Source organism: Ambystoma mexicanum, chromosome 9 (assembly GCF_040938575.1).
Source record: "Ambystoma mexicanum isolate Mex_15411 chromosome 9, UKY_AmexF1_1, whole genome shotgun sequence".
NCBI lineage: Eukaryota > Metazoa > Chordata > Amphibia > Caudata > Ambystomatidae > Ambystoma > Ambystoma mexicanum.
In genome coordinates this window covers 1,044,619,209-1,044,643,006 of record NC_090931.1, presented here as the reverse complement: position 1 = coordinate 1,044,643,006, position 23,798 = coordinate 1,044,619,209, and the positions used below count along the sequence as shown (strand labels likewise).

Sequence of the window (23,798 nt, the reverse complement as noted above, 5' to 3'; positions counted from 1 at the left end):
CTGATAGTAGTTTCACAAACTCTATCCTCTAGATAGGTTTGAAAAAGTAGAATGAGGGTTCTTTTGGGTGGGGGGCAGGGGGCCAGACAGGTTGGAGAGTTTGGCATGGAGGGTGGCCATCATTGGGCTGTTTCGTGGAAATGCTCAGACAGGGAGTCGCAGAGTGAAGGAACTGTGGTGCTGGGCGGGTTCAGGAATTCTGTGATTATGCTGTGGATATCTTTGCTGCTGCAACAGTTCAGGATCCTTTTACTATAATAGACTTTTTTTTGTCCTTTTGGATCTCTGATTTGTATCTGTGGTGGCGGGCGACTATTTTGCGTAGTTCTTGAAGCTCTCCGTGCTCATTGGAAAGGTTATGGGTTTTTAGAGTCTCCAGGTGGGGATGAACCATTTCTGGGTAGGTCCTTTCCGGAACGGGTTAGAGGAATGAGTGAGTCCTTTAGCCAGGAAGCAAAGAGCTCTATGGGTAAGTGTCTGTCTGTGGTCCGAAGTGAGGGATGGGCGCGTAACAGTGCTTCGGCCAGGTCCGGTAGTACCTTGACTGTGTTACAGCACATGAACTGAGATGTAAGGTTAGAGGAGGCCTTTTGGGGTGGGGACTCTTATGATTAGTCTAACAAAGATCAGCAGTATGCAGATTACTGATTTTAATTTATTGGTTATTTAAAAGGCCCTTCTACAACAGGACAGTGTATCAAAGTGCCACAAGGCATTCCACAAGGCAAAAGGGAACAAGGGAGCAGTAGACATAAACATAAACATTGACAATGTATAAAAAGAAACAAAATAATGGTTCTACTAGGCCTTGTGACATTCAGAGCGTGCAAGTGCTCAAAGCTTCTTGCATTATGGTAGCGGACTGAGCACACATCCTTTAAAAGTCTAAGGGAAATTGTAAAGGGTTCAGCTTAAAAATTGAGGATGACCTCTACTAAGGATTGTATAGTGGGGTTCCCAACTATATATACACCTTGCATTGTGTGTGTTTTGTATTGATCTAGATAGAATTGTGAATGATAGCACGTGCCAAACCTAGATGGAATTGTGAACATTAACCTATCAAGATGTGACTCAGGCTATGAGTGACAGCAAGTGCCACACAGACGGAATTGTGAATCGTAGCATGTGACACACTTGGATAGAATTGTAAATGTTACTTACCTATGTCTTAGATCATAACTCGACCCAAACTCACCCCCATATCAATATGCTTACTCTCTACTCTTCACCATCACTCAGAGTACAGCTATACCCCTCGGTCAAATTCGGTTTAGCTGCTCACATACGAACATTACCCCATAAACTCCTCCTCATTCGAATAAACAGCTATATCCAATCCCAAACAGGCCTAGCTGCACACATAAGCGTCTAGCATGCCTAACGCAGCCAAAACCCAGTCTTGGTGTCCACCCACCAGACTGCACACATTCAACTGATATCAATAACCCAACACCTAAATGCTAAAATGCAGCCACCATCAGGCAATTACACCAGCTGCACACATCTGGTGCACCCTACGACACCTTATTCTCTCCACTGACCTGGACTATGGTCCCTGAGGGCGTTCAACCTACCAGCGCTTTGAGGTCATACCAATGATGTATAGAGCACTATATAAATGCCAAATAACATAACATGAAACGTGTAAACCTTTCTCTATGTACACAGAGAAGGGAGTATTGTACGTTTTGGGTAACCAGGTATTCATGGTCTGAGGTGAAGCTTTGAGAATGAGTGGATAAATGAAGAAATCCTGGTTATTTACATGAAGCTATGAAAATGTGTGAATAGGTGCAATTGGATATTGATTGGGGAAGGAGACCAAAAATGCTGACCATGCTCTGCAAAAGCTACATAACTCTATTGTAATTACAAGGGAAATTGCTGTAGCTTCTTAATGAGTTACTGGTCCTGGCTCAGGTTAACTACCTTGAACGTTGACCACCGGCGAACTACCTTGCGTTTCCCTTTCTCTAAAGAATCATTGATTCCCTGCAGTGTAGTATGTTTTTAGAAGGCAAACCGAAGGGAAGGTCCATGAGTTCTTTCAGCCTCGCCTGAAGACCTCACAGCACCTTTCTGGTCAACTAATACTTTGCTCAAAAACCGTTTTTACAGCAGGCACAAAAGCCTCCGTACAATCAGATGTTCCAGTTGAAGAGGGACGTAAAGCCACAGTGGCAACATGGACACCCGTTGAAGTTCCAAAGCAGTGACCCTCTGGGATATGCCCACTCCAATGTTGAGGTACTTTTTCAGCTTGACAAATAAGAATATGCATGCCTTCCTAAACTGAGAAAAAAAATGGTTAGCCTGTTTTATAGGATCATGCCAACTCTGGAGGGGCTACAATCATGCTTCGTCCACTGCACCTTGACACATGGGGAAATAACCTTTTGAATATCGGCCTGTTCTCCGCATGAGGGCAGTCCCAACAGAGAAATGCTAAGCAAGGCTTCTCTGAACAAGAGTGTCACTAGCAAACCCCTATGCTTGTTTGTGGGGGGGTGGTCCATCAATGAGGTGTGCCTTTGGTACCGTTTCTAGGCCATAAATGTAGTCCATGTCTTGATTAAGCTTTCTTGTGTTAAAACCCCAAGCAGGCCCAAAATGTGCACTTAGCTAATGGTGTGCTGTGTATGTGTAGAATTCAGCTGGTGAGTGACTTTTTATGGCAGGCCAGTAGGTTGGGTTGTAACTTCAAAACTTTACCTGTGCCCCAAGAAGTTACATTTACATTTTTATTTTTTTATTTTTTTTAAATGTGTGTTCATTTGTAATGTGAATGAACACTGGCAATTGCCTTTTTATGGAATTGTTTCTACTCTGGAGGATCTACAACCCTGTCTTGGGTCACTATCTTACCAGATGTAAAATATCCGGAGCCTGAGACCTTGGACTTGGGTGGGGGGAGGGGAGAGGGTAGAGGGGAGAGGCAGGAGGGTGTCTATGCATGCATCTGTTAAGATGGGTTTTCAAAATCGGTCCTGGTGTGGGGGGAGGATTTTTACATTTGTTACTTGCCCAGACCCTAGGGTATCACGGCGAAAGATACAGGAGAGTTAAACTCATTATACAATGTTGCAGTTACAATACAAATAATACATTTTTCTTTATACATAGGTTACAAGATATCACGTAGTCATATACCAGATTCCAATTGGTCAGTTAGCCTTTCCCATTTTGTTTCAGCCTTATTTGCAGTACAGCGGCTGTCCTAAGCAGTGTAGTTGGTCATGGGAGGGTAGGGCTTGAGCGGTAAATATTTATTGAATAACCAGGTTTTCAATGCTTTTTTGAATTTTCGTATGGAATCCTCGTTTTTGATACTCAGAGGTAGTGCATTCCAGTGCGAAGGGGCTAGAACTTTGAAACTACTTCCTCCTGCTCTGCTGTATTTGTATTGAGGAACTTCTAAGAGGGCCAGATTATTAGATCTCGGCGACCTACATGACATTTTTTTTAATGGATTTGTTGAGGTAGCTGGGCGCTATGTTGGTGGTACATTTGTAGACGATACTAAGGGTTTTGAATATGATCCTTGCTTCAATTGGCAGCCAGTGGTTTTCTTTTGTAGTGCTGGATATATGTTCAGATTTCTTTATCCCTAAAGCCTCTCTGAGGGCTTTATTCTGTAGTAATTGGATTTTGTTTAAATTGGTTTTGGAAGTTCCTAGGAAGAGGACGTTACAGTAATCTAGTTTTGTTAGGATTAGGGCTCTAGCCAGGGTGATGCAATTTACAGGGGTGAGAAATTGGCAACTGAGTGCAATAAGTTTTGCTGTGGACGAGGAAAGGGCTGCTATTTGTTTATGCATGGACAGGTTGGCGTCAATGTAGACACCTAACGTTTTGACTTGTTTAAGTACTGGGATCCGGGGTACCGTCGACATTAATGAGTAGTCCGGGTGGAGGGTGCTTATTCTTTTTTGGGAGCCCACAATGAGGACCTCCCTTTTCTCATCATTTAGGCTGAGACTGTTCAGGGCCATCCAGTTTTGGGTTATGGAGTAAACTTTATTAATGGTGAGGGTGTCTTGGGTGTAGTCGCCTGTAATAGGGATGAGGATCTGTGTGTCATCTGCAAACTTGGTGTAAATGACACCCATATCGTCTAAGGCTGAGAATAAAAGTTTAGTATATGCACTATAGAGGGTGGGGGAGAGGCAGGATCCCTGGGGGACTCCAATGGGTACTATTATGGGGTCCGCTGCAAAGTTTCCAATGGCAAGTCTGGATGTACGGTCAGTGAGAGGATTTGATCAGTGTGTGGCGTTGTTGGAAAGATTAAAATCTTTTTTTAGAGTGTTGCATAGTTTGTCATGATCTACCAAGTCGAATGCTGCTGATAGGTCCAGTAGCAGTAGTGTGGCTAGTTTGCCTGAATCTCTAAGAGTCTATTTGGATTTTAAGATCCAGGAGGGCTGTCTCAGTACTGTGATTAGGCCTAAAGCCTGATTGTCTGGCTCCTAGCAGGTTATTTTGTTCTAGGTGAGTTTGTAGTTGGTTGTAGGCTATTTTATCAATGATTTTAAGTAAGAATGGGACAGTTGTTATGGGCCGGTAGATGGTGGGCACTAGTGGGTCTAGTGTGGGCTTTTTTAGTAGAGGGGTAACCCAAGCCGCTTTACTGCTGACTGAGACCTGATTTGTGAAGCAGGCATTTACAAAGTTAGTGATTATAGGCGTGAGAGTGGGGGCACAGAGTTTAATTAGGTGTGGTGGAAAGTTATCTCCTTTGCAGTTGGACGCTTTAAGTTTGGCTATAGTATAAAGTACTGTATCATGAGAGACTGGTGTGAAGTTAAAGAGGGGGGCGGTATTTTCTATAATCGTGGAGATCTGGTTGGCCGTGGAGTGTTTGTCGGACAAGAGGTTTCTTTTGGAGATAATTTTGTTTTGTAATAGTTTAATTTTAGTGGCCAAGGCATCTTAGATGGTGGTGCACCATTATTTACTTGGTTTGACTGGGTTAATTATGGGGATTGGATTCTCCAGCTCCTTGAGTATGGTAAATAGCTCTTTGCTATCAGAGGCCGCATTACTAATTCTAGTATTGAAGGCATATGCGTTATGGGCGATGATGGCTGATTTATAGGTTTTGTTTGCAGAGTGGAATTCTTGCAGAGCTTCTGGGGTGTGGTTTTTCTTTAGGCGGTGTTCAAACGATCTTTTGATCCATCTAAGAGAGACTAATTCCTCGTTGAACCAAAAGGAGGACTTTTTGTCTTTACGTTTGGTTTTGTTAACGCAGGGTGCTAGGACGTCAATTGTACTGGTAAGACAGTTATGGTAATGGTCTTCCAGGGTACAAGGTTCTTTGGCAGTAATGATATTGTTATTGAGGGCATTGGCTAATAGGGGGTTGATGTTTTCTGCTGTGAATTTGCGGATGTTCCTTCTTACATAGGATTCTTCAACAACCGTTTTCGGTAAGTCTGTTTTTTTGCACAGGATAGTGAAGTTTATGCAATGATGGTCTGACCAGGGTACCGGGGTGATGGAGTCTATGGATACTATAGTGTTAAGATGTAGTATCCAGTCTAGTGACCTCCCTTTTGTATGGGTAGGGGCGTTCACAAGTTGCGTGAAAGCCATGTCTTTAAGTGCACTGTGTAGTGCATCTGCTTTGTGGTCTTGGGTCGTTAAATCCTAGATTCAGGTCCCCTAGGACTAGGCATTTTGTGTTTGGTTTAATAAGTCGCGTTAACAATAGTGGTATGTCTAATTCTGGTTGAGATATGGTGTTGGGTGCTCTGTAAATGGTTATTATGTTTATAGTGGTTTTGTGGTCTGTAGCTAGTTTAGCTAGCAGGACTTCTTAGCCGACTGGGCTCTCAATAGGGCTGTTTCTTATTTTGAGATGGGCTTTAGAGATAATGGCTACTCCCCCCCACCTACTGAGTTTGTTGTGCGTGGGGAGATTTTGGGAGACCTTTTAGCCAAATCCAATGCAGGTAGGTAGCAGAGCAGAAGGCTTAGTCTCAAAGGGGCGGCCATAGGTCTTGGGCTACATTGCGTTTACACAGAGCAGCACCGTGTAATTCAGTTAGACGGGCAAGTACAAAAATACAATTATTTATTAGGCCTTTTAAAATGCACACTAAGCAATTCAAACCTTTTAGTACAATATTGTCCCACCAACACTATAAAACGTGTACATACATTCACCCTTGGGAGATATGGGAAAGCATTAGATTCAATAACCAGTACAACACAGGTAAGTACTTGATGCATTGGAAATGTAAAACACACTTTAGAGTAACCATATTTCTGATGTTTGTTAATCTGCTTAGAATCACATGCTGTGCATAAGTCCGACATCCAGTGGTCACTGCGGAGTATTGCATTTTGTTTTTCGTAGTCGAAAGGGGGACGTCGGCAAGGCGTGTCTGTAACACTATCCCTATAGTGACGTGCGTTCTACCCACAATCCCTCACGCGTCGAGGTCCCTCAGATTGTTTTTTTCCACCCAGCTACTGGTCGCCTTTATACGGAGCTCCTCGAGAGACATTGCCAAATAGTTTCTTCGACCTTTGGTCGTTTGTTATTAATATCAATAACATAGATCCCTCCCTCGACGCAGAGCTGTTTCTCCGCCGAGCAAGATCTTCGACGGAAGGACGGGCGGAGGGGATCCTTCGGCGCTGCTGAACACGTGGCCTGGCCTCGCCGGCCATACACAGTAGGGAGAGTGGGGTTGTGTCGTCTTTCTTTCTCTTTAAGAATGCCTTTCTCTTTCCCCTCCCTCTCTTTCGAGGTCGTAGTCACACTTCTTGCCCTCAGCTATGGAGAGGACGCCATTTAGGTTTTGCCCGCTTTGCAAGGGTAAATATACCTGGAAGGATAAGCACAAACGGTGCAACCGTTGCTTACCCCTCGATCACCAGGAGGACGGCTGTGCGGCCTGTAAATTACTAAAGCCCAAAACTCTAAAAGACGCAGGGTCAAAAGGTGGGCGGCCTACGCCATGTCTAGGCCTGACTCCTCGCCCGCCGCCGAATGTGACGAGGACAGTGACTACACGGCACCCGTAACGGAGGTTGTAGACCTCTCAAAGGAGCGTTCACGCTCCTCGTCCGTCCCCAGCCCTGACAAGCCCGGCTCACGCCCAGTTTATGGGGATGAACACCCCGGCGACAAGGACGCACACGGAAAAACACCAAAGCACATACCCCCCCCGGCACACATTCGTCGAAGACGAAGGCAGCCATAGCGCCAACGGGGGCGCCGGGCCCACCCTGCCACCGCCTCCGACAGGTGACTGGGCATTCTAAAAATAAGGGCGCTAACACCAAAACCTCCGGCGACGCGCATCGTAAGAGCGCTCCCGTTGCCAGCAAAGACTCGACGAGCAAGGACTCGCACGTTACATAGCGCGACGGCGACCGATCCCTCGGAAGAGAGAATGATCGCCGAAAGCCTCGCGCATAGCATCTAAGGATGGCCGGAGACGTACGGCGAGTGAGACGCCGAAAACCGTGCACAAGGCCAAAGATATGCCGAAAGCGCCGGAAAACGGATCAGGCCAGTTCCCGACGCCGACGGAAGGCCCTAGCCAGCGAGAAGGCTACTCGGAAGGCGAAGGCTCACTTGCTTCGACGTTATGGGACAGAACCAGACAACTACAGGAGGAAGAAACTCCTTTTTCATTCCCAGACCGTCCTGGCCGACCTCAGTGGACCTTTGAAAGGTTCCAGACCTGTATGGATAAACTAGACAGGTTCATGTCCATCCCAGAAGACAGGGCACCCAAGAGACCAAGGGAGGCACCCCCGGAGAGTCCAAGGGCTAAATACCAGAAGTTTTTATAACCCCATACAGGAGGACATATACTCTTACGACCTCACTGAGGAAGACACCCTCTTCCAGGAGGAAGATGAGTTCACCTATGTTGAAGACCAACAAGAAGAGGAAGGTTTTCACGAGGACACTAACCTAGGTGAGGAGGGATTCCAGGAGGACACAGGCGAGGGCGACCCAAATCCCTGGCAGTCACCAGCTAGGTCTACAGACAGTAGCAGTATAGTCATCAGGTCTACTGAAACTACACCAGTCGGGAACCCTTCGCCTGTTGATGATCAACCCACCTTCAATGCACTGCTGAAGAAGGCAGCAGCACATTTTGAAATTGAAACTGGGGATTTTTTTTTTTTGTGGAGAGGATTATCAAAGAAAAACCCTCCACTAGCCAAACTATCCCCATCCTCGCCTCAGTTAAGAGACGCATTACCCCTTCTCTGTCCACTGGTGAGAGGGGTCAATCCGAGGATTGAGAAACTGTTCTCTCCCTCTCAATCAGACCCATTATATATTAAGGGTCACTCAATCCCGGACTCCCTGGTCGTGACCAACACCAGGAAAAGGGCCGGAGTCCCACTATCTACCAGTGAGGCACCCCCAGATAAAGAGGGGGAGAAACTTTATGCCCTAGCCAAGAGAATCACCACCTCTGCAGCATTCTCTACCAGAATTGCCAATAATAACACACTATTGGCAAGCTACGCTGATGCTCAATGGGAAAAGCTTAAACAGGACATTGAAGAAGCTCCCGAACCCTTAAGAACTTGTTTGCTGGCTACAGTTAACGAGGGCTCTCTGGTCAACCAAAGCATCGTCAAGAATACCCTCGATGCAGCAGAGACGGCTGGCCGCACTTTGGTACAAGGAATTTTGCTGAAGCGTCATGTCTGGCTTCGCAATTCCGGGTTTAAGGCAGAAATGCAAGCGTCCCTTATTAATAAGCCCATAGAGGAGTCCAACCTCTTTGGGAAAGCAGTTGATGACGCGCTGGAGAACGCGAAGAAAGAATTTGGCACAATAAAGACCTTAGACCAAACTTCAAAACCCCCTAACAGGCGGGGATTTGGTAATGAGCGCTTTTTTCTTGGCCAACGCCAGCAACAAAACTAACAGTATTCTGCCAGCAACTACCAAGGAAATAGTGGCCAGTACAATCAGAGGGGTCAATGCCGTGGCAAAGGGAGAGGCCGGGGGTCCACCCCCAGAGGCTCCCAAGCCACCAACACCACCAAGTGACGTGAAGATTCGCGTCCCCTCCCATGCAACACCGGTCGGAGGGCCGGTTTTCTTCCAGCATGGGAGGGAATAACATCAGACCGCTGGGTACTTTCCACTGTAGCTCGCGGCTACTGTAGAGTTCAACAGTTCCCCAACTTACAGACCCCCGAGGGGACGCCGCATGACACCAGAACACCTCGCCATCCTTCTCCAAGAAGTGGACCAACTGCTGGAAAAAGGAGCCATAGAGGTCATGCCTCTCTCAGGTAACGGAAGGTATTTATTCAGTGTACTTCTTGAACCCAAAAAGGATCTAACCATGCGCCCTGTATTAGATCTGCGCCCAGCGAACAAGTTTGTCAAACCCCAAAAGTTTCGTATGGTGACCTTACAGGAGGTGATCCCACTGCTATCACAGGGAGATTACATGGCGACACTGGACATGAAAGATGCATACTTTCATATTTTAATGTTGCCAGCGCACAGAAAATACCTCGGGTTCATGATAGAGGGCAAACACTACCAGTTTAGAGTGCTACCCTTCGGCATAGCATCTGCTCCAAGGGTACTCACGAAGGTACTGGCAGTGGCAGCGGCCCACCTGCCCAGGTTATCCATCCCAGTATACCCTTACCTCGACGACTGGCTCATAACAGGGGACTCTTACGAGACCTGCTTCTCAAATACCCAAAAGACTGTAGACCTTTTGTTCCAGCTGGGCTTCTCAATCAACAAGAAGAAGTCCAGCTTAGACCCCACCCAAGTCAAACAATTCCTAAGGGCTCTAATTCGAACAAAGGACGGCCTCGTCTTCCCCTCCAACGAGGGGGTCCTAAACGTGCTGTTTCAGATCCCCCAATATGTGGCAGGTCGAGAGGTGACGGTGCGCAAAGCGATGTGCTTGCTAGGAATGATGGCGTTGTGTAGTTATTTGGTACCTCACGCGCGCCTGCGCATGCGCCCAATGCAAGAGTGGCTCAACAGCCAGTGGTGTCAGGCCAGCGGACAATGGGACGATCTAGTGGTGGTCTCGCAGGCCTTGGTTCTCTCGCTACGGTGGTGAACAAAGGAAAACCTGATAATAGGGAAACCTTTTGCCACACCCGCGGTGGAGGCCACTCTAACCACGGACACATCCCTCACAGGATGGGAGGCTTGCCTATCCCATCAGACTGCTCACGGAGTGTGGACTCCGAGCGTAGCATCCAAGCACATAAACCTACTGGAGCTACTGGCGGTGTTCAACGCACTAAAAGCCTTCCAAGAACACCTACAAGGGAAGACAGTGATGATCCTTACAGACAGCACCACAGCCATGTACTACATCAACAAGCAGGGGGGGGGGGCACCCACTCTCCAGGACTGTCCAAGCTGTCCCAGAATATATGGAAGTGGGCTCTCAGAAACATATTCCTACTGTCAAAACACGTACCAGGGGAACTCAATCTGCTAGCAGACGAACTCAGCAGAGACTTCCCCCTGCCCGAAGAGTACGAATGGCGATTGCACGAGGACATCGTCTTAGACGTCTTCACGCAATGGGGATTCCCCGAAATAGACCTGTTCGCAACTCTGGAGAACTCACAATGCCAAAGTTACGCCTCCAGGTACCCCCAGAACCAGTCCAAGGGGAACGGTCTGTCGATTCAATGGTCAGGGAAATTTGTTTACGCTCCCCCCCCCCCCCCCCCCCCCCCCCCCCCGACTCCCCTTCTCAACAAAGTTGTGCACAAGATGCACCAGGAACAAGTCGCCATGATACTAGTGGCCCTTATGTGGGCCCGACAGCCATGGTTCGCTCACTTGATGGAGATGTCCCTATCTCCCCCAGTGAAACTTCCCTGCCCGCACAACATGCTGTCACAGGACAAGGGCAGGACACTGCATCCATGCCCTCAGACCATGAACTTAGAATTTGGACATCTAAAACTCCCGCAGAGATGTATGGACATCCTCAGGGAAGCCAGAAAACCTAATACTCGCCACTGCTATTCTAGCAAGTGGAGAAGATTTGTCATCTGGTGTAGAGGAAAGAGCATCAACCCGGTTGACTGCTCTCCCACACAAATTGTTCTGTACCTGACCCATTTATTGGATTCAGGTCTAGTGTTCAATTCCATTAAAGTCCACCTGGCGGCACTTTCTGCATACACCACTTCCCAACTTAGTGTCGTGGTGGAAGATCCCAGTTATCAAGGCCTTCATGGAGGGGGTGTAAAGAGAATACACCCTCCGATAGCTAACCCAGCTCCCGGATGGGACTTAAATGTGGTACTTACCAGATTCATGGGCTCGCCATTTGAACCCATGCACAAGGCAACTCTTAAGGACCTCACTCTTAAGACTGCTTTTCTAATAGCTATCACCTCCATTAGGAGAGTAAGTGAACTACAGGCTCTTTCTGTTATAGACCCCTTCGTAACAGTTCACAAGGATAAGGTGGTTCTACGCACACACCCAAGGTTTGCACCGAAATTCATCTCGATATTCCATGTAAACCAGTCAATGGAACTACCAACGTTCTTTCAAAACCCTTCCAACTTGGGAGAAAAAAGTCTGCATACACTGGATGTACGCAGAGCTGTCATGTTCTACATGGAAAGAACCAGGCCACTGAGAGACTAATCAGTTCTTTGTCTCGGTGGCAGCAGGAAGAGAAGGAGATGCAGTCTCAAAGTCCACTATATCTAGATGGATTGTTCAATGCATCACTCTGTTTCTCTCTTGCTAAGAGAGAACTAGCCTTCAAGCCAAGAGCACATTCTACTCGAGGCACTGGGGCATCCATAGCATTCATTGCAAATGTTCCCCTTGAGTCCATCTGCAAAGCGGCTACCTGGAGTTCTGTGCACACCTTTACAAAACACTACTGTCTAGATGCACACTCTAGATCTGACTCCCAGGTGGGACAGGCAGTATTAAGACATCTTTTCTCTACTGTTCCTTCTCATAACCCACTGCCAACTCCGGGTACTGCTCGCTAGTCTATGCACAGCATGTGATTCTAAGCAGATTAACAAACATCAGAAGACAATGCATTACTTACCGTAAAAGCATTTCTGATGGTTGTATCTGCTTAGATTCACATGCGCCCACCCTTCCTCCCCGCTCGGATGGAAGGAACATAGACATCTTTCTACATCTCTCTCTTTTCTGTACTCACTCGCGTATAGAAGGCTCCCTCAGGGCAGAAAAAATACAAACAGAGGGACCTCGACGCGTGAGGGATTGTGGGTACAACGCACGTCACTTGTCGACGTCCCCTTTTCGACTACGAAAAACAAAATGCAATACTCCGCAGTGACCACTGGATGTCGGACCTATGCACAGCATGTGAATCTAAGCCGATAAAACCATCAAATTCTTTTACGGTAAGTAATGCATTGTCATTCTCCTGCATGGGGTCCGGCATGGATTCACATGCTCATGAATAATCCTTGGTGAAGAAAAAAGTTTCACTTGAACTTCACTTGAAGTTTCACTTCTCCTATAAACCAATAACTGAGCTCTGGGTCATACTGCCCCCAGCCAGTGACTGCCCTCTCCATAAGCCCCTGCTCCCATCTTCAGATTTTTACTGCACGTTCAAGTGTTGGGAGTTCTCGTGTTTTGCTCTGACCTTTACTAGGTTTTCACGCTTTTTTGATTAAAAAGTTCCTATTGTTGTCAAATAGAGCTTGTGTGATCTTTCGTTCCTTTGACCGACAAGCGGGGATCTGCTTGTCAGAGTCTTTCAATGCCCCTCAAGGGCAAGAATCGTCGAGAGTCATTGAGGATTCCAGAAGGCCATCAGGCCGACAACGCACGCCGGACCATGTTGGAAGAGAAGAACGAGGGAGGATCCCTCTTCAAGCTCTGCTCCAGCTGCAGATTGAGGAAAGTGTTTGTGGAGAACCAACACTCCCAGTGCCTCTGTCTCCATCCGGACCACAGGGAAGTGGATTGTCAAATCTGCCTTGGGTTCTTCAAGCACACGGTCAAGGATCGTCACACTAGGTTGGCGGCGCCAAGGTTTCTACCCTGTGCGGCAAGCAGGGGCATGCCTCCTGCAGGACCAGCCTGTCCGAGGAGCAGGCTTCCAAGTCCTTTGAGGGCGTGCCATCTGTGTGGGCCCAAGACCAGACCAAGCACCGTAAGTCAATTTCCGTTGGCATCGCTGTGCAAGCGGTTCCCACGGAGGCCGGGCGTGTTCATCTTCGCCATCTGCCTCCATCTCCAGTCATTACTTCAGCTCCTCCTTGAAGATAATCTGCTAACCCAGGGATGCTGCGGGAGAAGACCAAGGCGCAGGGAAAGCTGTCAGACCTGCCCCTAAATACCCAGGGCGACCAGGCGAAGTCATCTTCGACGATCAAGCTGGTGGCAGTCGCCCTCTCGATAGTGGCTGACCCGGTCCAGAGACCCCAGTGGCGCCCAGAGTGACCCCGAGGCGGGAGGCCTCGGCCAAGATGGTGGGGAAAACGCCAGAGAAGAGGATGCCATCCCTAAGCCAGAGACCGACCCCTCATGATGCAAAAAAGGGTGTGCGGTGGGAATGGAGGCTTCAAACTCGCTCCAGGGCATGGATATTTCTTCCTGGGATGAGGAGGACCTGGTGTCTGTTCAGACGGTCCTGGAGGACGTGGGCACTGGGCCCAGCAAGCCTAAATAAACCTCCCCGACCGCCAACACCCCCCACCTCTAGGGACGTGAGACTGGACATCCTTTCAACTCTCCACACCCTGGTGTCAAAGATCCATAAGAGGATGCCGACGGCACCACTGGGCCCGCTGCCGGTAAAGAGGAGGAAGCGGCACCCTAGGCTGCCTCATCAACTGCTGCACATGCCCCCACCCCCTCCCTATGAAATACGGGGACAGACGTGACTACGGACGACTGTGGCGTTTCTCAGCCGCCGAGGGCTTCTCCAGGCGTAGTGGGTAATTCCACGCCATAGTCGCCTGTGCGTCGGAGCTCTCCAGCTGACGCCAGAAGTGACCAAGAAGGAAGGTTTCCTTTATCAACTACGTGAGGCCAAAGGGAAGACCATTCTGGTGCTACCTCTCCTGGACGATGTTTGGTATGAGAGCCTGGCGCTGATGAGAAACCCAGCCTCAGCCCTGGTGAAGAGGGATAGGCTGGAGAAGAAGTGCCGGGTGCCGGTGTCCGCACACAAGTGCCTACGGTCCCAGCCCTCCCCAGAGACTCTGGTCTCGGCAGCAGCAAGGAAGAAGTCTTCTAATCTATCCTCTCCGGACAGCGAGGGGAAGAAGTTGGATGCCACGGGTAGTAAAGTGATGTACTAAAAGTATTCTTGTCTTCGCGTCCTGATACATTCGGGCCTGGCGCGCGCTATAAATAAAGTCTGCAGCGATGACCGTCAAGGCAGCAAATGCACTTACGACCCTGGCCAGCTACAACAGGGAGCTGTGGTAGAAGATGGCCCCGATGCTGGAATTTCTATCCTGCGACAAGCAAGTCAAGGCGCTTGAGATCCTCCAGGAGGGCGAGGTGGCATCGGACTATGCCATCACTGTGGCCCTAGACATCGCGGAAACTGGGTTCCAACAGTAGGGAACAGTGTCTGCCTCCATCGTCGTGGCTGGTTGAAGGCCACCTATTCTCATCAAGAGGGCCAGACGAGGGTGCTGGACATGCCCTACAGGCGCAACCTCTTTGGGAAAGCCATTGACCAATTGTTTCAGGCCATTAAAACAGACACGGAGATGACCCGTGCCCTGGGCACTCTTCAGCAGCATTGTCCATGCTTTCGTGCCTGCGATGGAAAATCGGGCAGATCGTCGAAGAGGTTCGACGGAGTGTGGTCCTTAACATTAACCCTCCCGGTCCACTACCCAAGAGGCCTACAGGGATCACTCAAGGCTTTCGGTGGAGGTGGCCGACGTTGTCGTCGCTCCCAAGGTGGCATGCATGCCCTGAAGCAAGATTGAAACGTTCCCCCACCCATGCACCCTGGTGGGAGGCCGGCTGGCGGGCTTCGTCAGTAAGCTGGGAAAGAGCTCCACCAACTGAATTGCAGCACATGCTCTGCCAACTGGAGGAAGGAACTTCTTATCGCTGGATCTGGAGGACGCATACTTTTGATGCTTCTTGTCCTTCGTGGTACAGGGAAGGCACTACCGGTTCAAAGCCCTTCCCTTCGGATTGAAGTCGGCGCCCAGGTTGTTCACGAAGTGCCAGGCTCCAGTCGCGGCCCATCTGCGTCTACAAGGGATACAGGTGTACATTGACGACTGGCTCATCCGCACCAGGTCCAGGGAAGTAGCCGTCAAACACACACAGGACCGTCTGGCTGCTGACGGATCTGGGGTTCTCAGTCAATTATCCGAAATCCTGCTTGATACCATCGCAAAACGTGCTATTCTTGGGGGCCAGGTGGTCCCCTCGGAAGGTGAATCGGCTGTTGGTACTGAAGGACCCTCAAGTCCCTACTCTGTATTACCTGATCCGACTCTACAGTTTGCGGATGCAAGCCCTTCAGGAATTCCTGGATGCTCAGTGGAGCCAGGTGTCCGGAAGCTTTGCAGACAAGATTGTTCTTGACTAGGAGTTCGGTCGAGCAGTAAGGTGGTGGGGTGTGCGCTCCAACATCGCTGGAGGACACTGATTTCCAGAGCCCAGCACACCGGGAGACTGTCACCACGAATGCTTCCCTGGAGGGCTGGGGAACCCACACCAGACGTCTCCATGCCAGAGGCCTGTGGCTACCGGAGGAGAGGGATCTCCACATCAATGTCTTGGAGTTGCGAGCAAGTCGTTCCTTTCGTCCCTCAAGGGCAAAGTAGTGAGGGTCTTCATGGATAATACCACCACGCTGTTTACATCAGGAAGCAAGGGGGTTCCAGATCCCCAGCGCTCTCCAGAGAGGCTCAGGACTTGTGGCACAAGGCCATCACCCAAGAGATGTTTCTAATTCCTTTTCACCTGGCGGGGGTCAAGAACACCATTGCCGACTCCCTCAGCAGGGAGCTGCGCTCTTGCCACGAGTGGCAACTTCGACAGGATCAAGTGGACAGCCTCTTCCTCAAATGGGGCAGACACCAGATTGATCAGTTTGCGGTTAGCGACGGCAAAACGAATCCAAATGCCAGAGATGCACCAGCAGGTTCCAGGAGCATGGGGGACACGTTGCCGAGAGGCCTGTGGCTGTTCCAGTACATGTCCCCTCCCCATCGCCCCTCCTTCTGCGAGTCATCAATCAAATCAAACTGCGTTGATGCAGGATGATCCTCATCGCCCCTGTGTGGCCGAGGCAGATTTGGTACTTGGATCTTCTTAGCCTGTCAACATCGCCCCTGGTGAAGCTGACGGTGGTCGTGGATCTGCTTGCCCGAGAAGGGGCGCAATCCTACATCGCGACCCAGGATTGCAGCCATAGAGTTCGTAGGGTACGCGCTACCAGTGGACTACAGGGAGGTCTTTGCCAGATTATCGTTGACTCTTCAATGCTACGGGCACAAGTGGAAACGTTTTGCAACGTGGTGCCGGACGCAGAAGATCAACCCTGTAAGGGTCTCGGCTCGACAGATTCTTTTGTACATGTCCTTGGCCAAGGCGGGGCTGGCGCACACCTCGATGACTGCATCTGGCGGCTATCTCCTGCTACACCAGGTCTCCAGGACGGTCTTCTCAATTGTTCCCGCCGGTGAAGGCCCCTGCCCTAGCGTGGAAACTAAACAATGTGCTGACGAGGCTCCTGGGGGGCTCCCAACGAGCCTATGCATCAGGCCCTTCAAGTTACTTTTGTGGAAGACTGCTTTTCTCGTGGCCATCACCTTTGCCAGGAGGATAGGTGAGATCCAGGCCTTTTCCTGCAAACAGCCTTTTCACGACAAAAGGGTGGTGCTGCGGACGCACCCCTCCTTCATGCCAAAGGTTCAGTTAAAATTCCACCTCAACGAGCCTTTGGTGTTGCCTTTTGTTTTTTCTAAAATCAGCTGAAGGGACTTTGCACTTGCTGGATGTAGCTTGTGCGCTGAAGTGATATGTGGCACGTGCAACGTTTCCAGAAGACATCTCATCTATTTGTGAACTTTGGTCCTGTGAACCATGGGGATGGCCTTGTCCAAGGCTTCCATTTCCAGGTGGCTCTCCGGCTTTATCACACACTGGGCCTCATCACGAGTCTGGCGGTAACCCTTAAATGTGGCGGTAGCGCTATTACTGCTGCTTTTAAAGGTCCCCCAGATCATGGCTTTGGCGGATTTCCCCCCAGCCGGCGGGGAAATCCGCTGAAAAATTGCTGATTTTCAGCGATTACCGCTGGCGGGAAATCCGCCGGCGGTAATATCGCAAATTTCCCCATTGGGCCCAATGGGGAGTGAGGAATTCCCGAAAGGGCCCAATAGGGAATGGGCAATAACCCTTCTGCCGAACCCATGATCCGGCGCTAATAGCGCTGGGGGGTTTGGCGGTAGGACTAATAGCGCTGGCGTTACTGCCCAACTCGTGATGAGGCCCACTGTCACCAGTTGGCAAACTGACTTCTGCCTGGCCGTCCAAGGGCCCATTCCACTAGAGCGATCGATGCGACGATGACGTTCCTGTCTTATGTACCCTGCTGGACATCTGCAGGGCTGCTGCGTGGAGGTCCACACATCTTTACGAGTTTCTACTGCATCAACGGGAATTCCAGAGAGTGCAAGGTCGGCCAAGCAGTGCTACGCAACCTGTTCGCTTGAAGAGAGCCTGTTACGGAGGTTAGAGTATTTGCCGTGGTTGTGTAATGTTGGACTTACTGCTATGTATTTATTCATGAGCATGTGAATCTATCCCAGAGAAGGAACAAGTTTCTTACCTGTAACTATTGTTCTGATGCTTGTCAATCTGCTTAGAATCACATGCTGTGCATATAGTCGGACATCTAGTAGTAATCGCGGAGTATTGCATCTTTCTTTCGAGAGTGGATGTCGACATGGCCGCGACTGTAACCCTAGCCCCAATGTGACGTGTAATGTACCCAAACTAGCTGGCCGCCTTATGCAGAGCTCGAAAGGGATCAATTGCAGGTCTAGCTACTGCTTTGTCCCACGACTAATGGTAGACTAGTCTTCGACCTTCCTGCTTCGACCGCTACTTCGTCAACCCCTACGCTGCTGAACATCCGCTGGTGTTCAGCGACTAGTGCATCGGTTGACGTCTGACCCTGTGGCCTCAGCCCTCCATCCAGGCCTGTACCATAGGAAGAGTGGGACCCTGGGGTTGATTCTTACTGAGCATGCATTTCCTACCCCCACCCGCCTTCCTTTCTGGTCTGGCTGCCACCTTTCACCTATGCTATGGAGAGGACTCAATGAAGTTTTGTCTGTCTTCCAACGGTAAATACCCCTGGCAGGACACCCATCGCAAGTGCAATAGGTGCTTACCTCGTTACCACCACGAGCACTCCTATAAGTCTTGCAAACTCTTTCGGCCTAAGACGTTAAAAGATAGGCGGACAAAGCGATGCATGCCGAGAGTCGGTTACCCATCGGCGACGTTTCAAGTGACAAGGAGTCTAGCAGCAGCCATGGCTCCGATGTGGAGGCCATAGACCAGTGGAACCGCCCTGTTCCCAGGTGACCGTCGCTGGCCCCGACAGGCCATCGGTACTGCTATGGGGAGATCGCACCCTGGCGACGGGTGCACACGCACCACCTGGCGACAGGTGCACACACGCACCACCCAAGGATAAACGTACAACCCCGACCCAACCCCCCCGGGCTTTCTCAATGAATGCGTCAAAGAAGCATCAGATGCCAACAGGCCCGATGGCGCCTCCCGAACTTCATGATTCGGCACCCTCCCTGCATCGGTCTACTCGCCATGCGTCCGGGCATTCCACTTATAAGGGCGTATTTTCTAAAAAGCACATGAGTGCTGACACACCGTCTAAGAGTGCGTCAGCCCCAATGGTTTTGGCAGAGCCGGTAACCGCGATGACTCCTACAGGCACGTTGAAATCCCTCACAGCAACCGAAGCTACGTGAGTCTCACTATTATTTATGTCGGAACGACCAAAGACTACCCCCTCTCATTGAGAGGAGTACTCTGAAGGGCCCCGGATCCTCTCTAGGCTTTATCTGATAAATCCCCTCCTTCCAGAGAGCCTTTCCCTCCTCCAGACCCCTCTGGTTCATCCCTGTGGACCAGGGTGAGGTTTCGAAAATTTCATGGCCAAACTGTCACAATTTGTAGACTTTTCTGTAAAGTTCATTACTCCCAAGAGACCTAGGGAGGAGGATTCCTGCTCGATTTTACCAAAGCTGCAGAAGCTTCCAACTCAAACTCACCAGGCAGTATTTGTGTTTTCGGAACCGGAGGAGTCATATGAGGACAATCCTTTTGGGCAGGACCCAACTGACCAGTGCCCAGATTGATCGGCCAGCAGATGGCTCTCACCCACTCCCAACCCCGGACCAGACGTAATGTATCTGGATCCGCCCTCCTTGTCTCAACGGAGGCAGCCATCGCCTATTGACGACCAAATGGCTTTCAATGCAATCCTGATGAGGGCCGCAGACCACTTCCAAATCGCCACGCAGGAAGCGGTTCAGATTTTGTTGAGGATATTCTAAAGGAAAGAACCCCCATAGGTCAGGCTATCCCCCTGCTGAATTCCATTAAGAAGCACCTTGCACCTTCCTTACTGTCCCCTTCTATTACAAGGTCTGTCAACCCTCCGGTTGAGACTGTTTCGCCCCTCTCTGCCCGATCCCAAGTACATTCGGGGCATGCCACACCAAACTCCCTGGTTGTTACCACCACCAGGAAAAGGGCTGGGGTGCCACTGTCTACTGCAGAGGCTCCCCCCGACAAAGACTGCAAGAAACTCTATTCCCTTTGCAAGCGTATCACCCCGCCGGCAGCATATGCTACCAGAATTGCAAAAAATACTACTCTTCTTGCGAGTTACAGTGATGTGCACTGGAACCTGCTTCAAGAAGGCCTCCAAGGGATCACTGAACACGTGCGGTCACGCCTTCTGGCGGTTGTCTTAGGGTAGGCAGGCGACCCACAACATCCTTAAAACCACAATAGATGCTGCTGAGACGGCGAGACATACTCTGACGCAGGGTACTTGTCTCAAGAAGCACGTCTGGCTAAAAAACTCTGGGTTTAAGCCGGAGACTCGGGCCTCGTTGATGAACATGCCCGTGCAAGAAACTAATTTGTTTGGTAAGGCTTTGGATGTCTCCTTGGGAACTGCAAAAAAAGAGCATGATGCACTGAAATCTCTCAACCAAATCCCAGCCAAACCTTTTCAACAGCGGGGAGGTGCAAAATCTTGCTGTTCCTTTCAGGGCCAGTCCTACTCCTGATCTCCACACGGACAGTATGGTGCAGGAGGTACCCCAATGTCCTCCAGACAAGGCTCAGCTGGCAGCAGCCAATACCAGCAGAGGGGGCAACAGAGAGGCATGGGTAGAGGCAGAAACTCCACCCCAGGAGGCTCCCTGGTCTCCGCATCAAAATGACTCGCCAATCCGGGTCCCTTCCCATGCCTCCCCGGTTGGGGGACGGTTGTCATTCCTCCAAGCATGGGTGGGGGTCACATCAGACGAGTTGGTGCTCAACACCGTCGCCCACGGTCATTGTATAGAGTTCCACCGGCCACCACTATACCATCCACCAAAGAGCAGAAGCCCATCACCAGCACACCTTCAAATCCTGCTGGAAGAGGTGCAGATTCTTCAGGAAATGGGCGCCATAGAAGTCGTCCCCATTCATCAGGTAAACGAGGGTATTTATTTAGTGTACTTCCTTGTACCCAAAAAGGATCTCCCCATGCACCCTGTGTTAGACTTGCGCCCAGAGAACAAATTTGTCAAGCCGCAAAAGTTCAGAATGACAACATTGCAGGAAGTAATCCCACTACTGGTGCAAGGGGATTATATGGCAACATTGGATATGAAAGATGCATACTTTCATATTTCAATATTGCCAGCGCACAGATGGAGGACAAGCACTATCGGTTCAAGATCCTTCCCTTCGGCAATGCCTCAGCTCCACGGGTATTCACAAAGGTATTGGCGGTAGTAGCTGCTCACCTGCGCAGACAGTCCATCCCAGTCTGCCCTTGCCTCGACGACTGGCTAATAACTGGGGATTCGTACAGAACATGCCTAACAAATACCCAGAAGACGGTAGATCTCCTTCAGTCTAGGGTTCTCGATCAAGGAGAAAAAGTCCCGCCTAGAACCTGGCCAAGTTGAGCAATTTCTGGGGTCTCGAATTTGGACCAAAGACTATCTTGCCTTTCCCTCCGAGCGGGTTCAGAACATGCTGTTCCGGATCCCTCACTATGTAGCCAATCGCGAGGTGACCGTACGCAAAGCCATGCAACTATTGGGGATGATGGCCGCCTGCATTTATCTAGTTCCACTTTAGATTTATCTGCTCATGCGCCCAATGCAAGAATGCCTCTCAAGCCAATGGTGTCAGGCCAGCGGACAATGGGACGGTCTAGTGGTTGTCTCGGCAGCCCTTGTTCTCTCTGCAGTGGTGCTCAAGAGATAACCTCTTGCAAGGGAAGACCTTCACCACCCCCGCAGTAGAATAACCACAGACTCATCTGACTCACCACCTTCCTCAGACAGCGCATGGCGTGTGGTCCTCAGCGGTAGCAACCAATCACATAAACCTGTTGGAACTGCTAGCGGTGTTCAAGGCCCTGAAGGCATTTCAAACACACCTCCAGGGGAAGACAGTCCTGGTCCTCACGGACAGTACCACGGCCACGTGTTACCTGAACAAACGAGGGGGGAACTCACTCTCCAGGGCGATCCAGACTGTGTCAGAACATAGAGAAACAGGCTCTCAAACACAAGATGTTCCTCCTGTGACAACACGTTCCAGGGGAACTCCATCTTCTGGCAGATGTGCTCAGCAGAGACTTCCCACTACCCGTAGAGTAGAAGTGGCGTTTACATGAAGACCTTGTTCTCAACGTCTTCGCAGACTGGGGCTTCCCAACATGTCACAAGACGGAGGTGGGGGGGGCGTGGGGCAACTTCACCCATGCCCTCTCGTTAGCAGCGTGACGCCTGAGGTCATGTTTGGGCACCTCCAACTCCCTCAAAGATGTATGGACATACTTGGGGAAGCGCGCAGACCTAACGCCAGACATTGCTACTCCCGCAAATGGAAATGCTTTGTCATCTGGTGCAGTGGCAAGAGCATCAATCCTATTGAATGCACACCAAAACCTAGTGTCCTGTACCTAACTCGCCTACTAGATTCAGGCTTGGTTTTCAATTCCTTAAAAGTCCACTAAGCTGCACTTTCAGTATACTCCGCGTCCCAAAAGAAGGTTTTGTGATGGAAAATTCCAGTTATCAAGGTTTTTATGGAACGGGTCAAAAGACGTCCTCCCCCTATTTCCAACCCAGCTCCCGGGTGGCACCTGAACATTGTACTAGACTAATGGGGCCTCCCTTTGAACCTATGCTAAGGCTAGCCTTAAAGCACTCACTTACAAGACCGCCTTCTTGGTGGCAGTCACATCAGTGAGGTGAGTTGGTGAACTGCAGGCTCTTTAAGTTCATGACCCGTTTGTCATGTTTCAGAAGGATAAGGTGGTCCTGTGCACTCGCCCATGATTTGCACCTACATTTTATTTCACAGTTCCATGTGAACCAATCAATGGAACTGCCCACCTTTTTCCAGAACCCACAGATGTGGCAGAAAGAAGCCTCCACACACTTGATGTGAGTGGAGCGGTGATCTATTATCTGGAAAAACAAGACCACTAAAACAGTTTTTCGTTTCAGTGGCAGCTGGTAGAGAAAGGGACACTGTCTCTAAATCGGCTATTTCAAAGTGGATCGTGAACTGCATCACACTCTGTTACTCTATCCAAGAGAGATCTGCCCTTTAAGCCTAGAGCACACTACTCGGCACGGGGTCTTCCATAGCATTCATTGCAGTTGTTCCTCTTGAGTCCATTTGTAAAGCAGCAACCTGGAGTTATATACACACCTTTACAAAACACTACTGCCTGGATACACACTCTAGGTCCGATTCTCAGGTGGTACAAGCATTGCTAAGACATCGCTTTGCTACTGTTCCTTCACACATCATAACACCATCTCTGGGTGCTGCTCGCTAGTCTATCCACAGCATGTGATTCCAAGCAGATTAAAAAGCATCAGAGGACATGCATTACCTACCATAATAGCATTTCTGATGCTTATATCTCCTTGGATTCACATGCGCCCACCCTTCCTCCCCTCTTGCAGTAGACGGAACATAGATATCTTATACTTGTACCTTCTCTCTCTGTACTCGCTCACGATGGTCATAAGGCTCCCTCACAGTAGAAAAAGCACAATCGAAGGGACCTCGATGCGTGAGGGATTTTGGGTACACTACATGTCCCGTTCGGGATAGTGTTACAATCACACCCATGTCGATGTCCCCTTTCGATCCTCAAAAGAAAAATGCAATACTCTGCGACTGCCACTAGATGTCAGACTATACGCACAGCATGTGAATCTCTGACGATACAATCCTCAGAAATGCTATTACGGTAAGGCATGTATGTCTGCTCCAGTATGGGTCTGGGATGAATTCACATGTGGACCCTCCCTCCTGCCCCTCTGCGGCTCTTCTTGGTCATGCTGCCACTTTGCGGTCTACCATATCTGGAGAGGGCTGCCAGAGTAGGGGCTTGGGGAGAGGGCAGTATGACCTAGAGCTCAGTGATTGGCTTATTGGAAAAATAGTTTGTAAGTGAAACTGTTTTTTCTTTTACCGAGGATTCCCAGCCTAACAACTGGGAATATTCATGAGC

The 23,798-nt window shown here is 49.8% G+C and overlaps 1 protein-coding gene across 2 annotated transcripts in view; it reads left to right on the top strand.

Annotated features, from left to right (window-relative positions):
• Positions 1-23,798, top strand: part of GCA (grancalcin) — a 295,328-nt gene that overhangs the window by 66,515 nt on the left and 205,015 nt on the right. The window contains exon 3 of one of the 2 annotated variants that reach the window (XM_069616319.1): positions 2,122-2,250. The exons of the other annotated variant lie outside the window; for it this stretch is intronic. Within the exon in view, the coding sequence (XP_069472420.1) occupies positions 2,122-2,250 (129 nt within the window). The remainder of the gene's footprint in view (positions 1-2,121; positions 2,251-23,798) is intronic. 2 annotated transcript variants of the gene reach the window in all.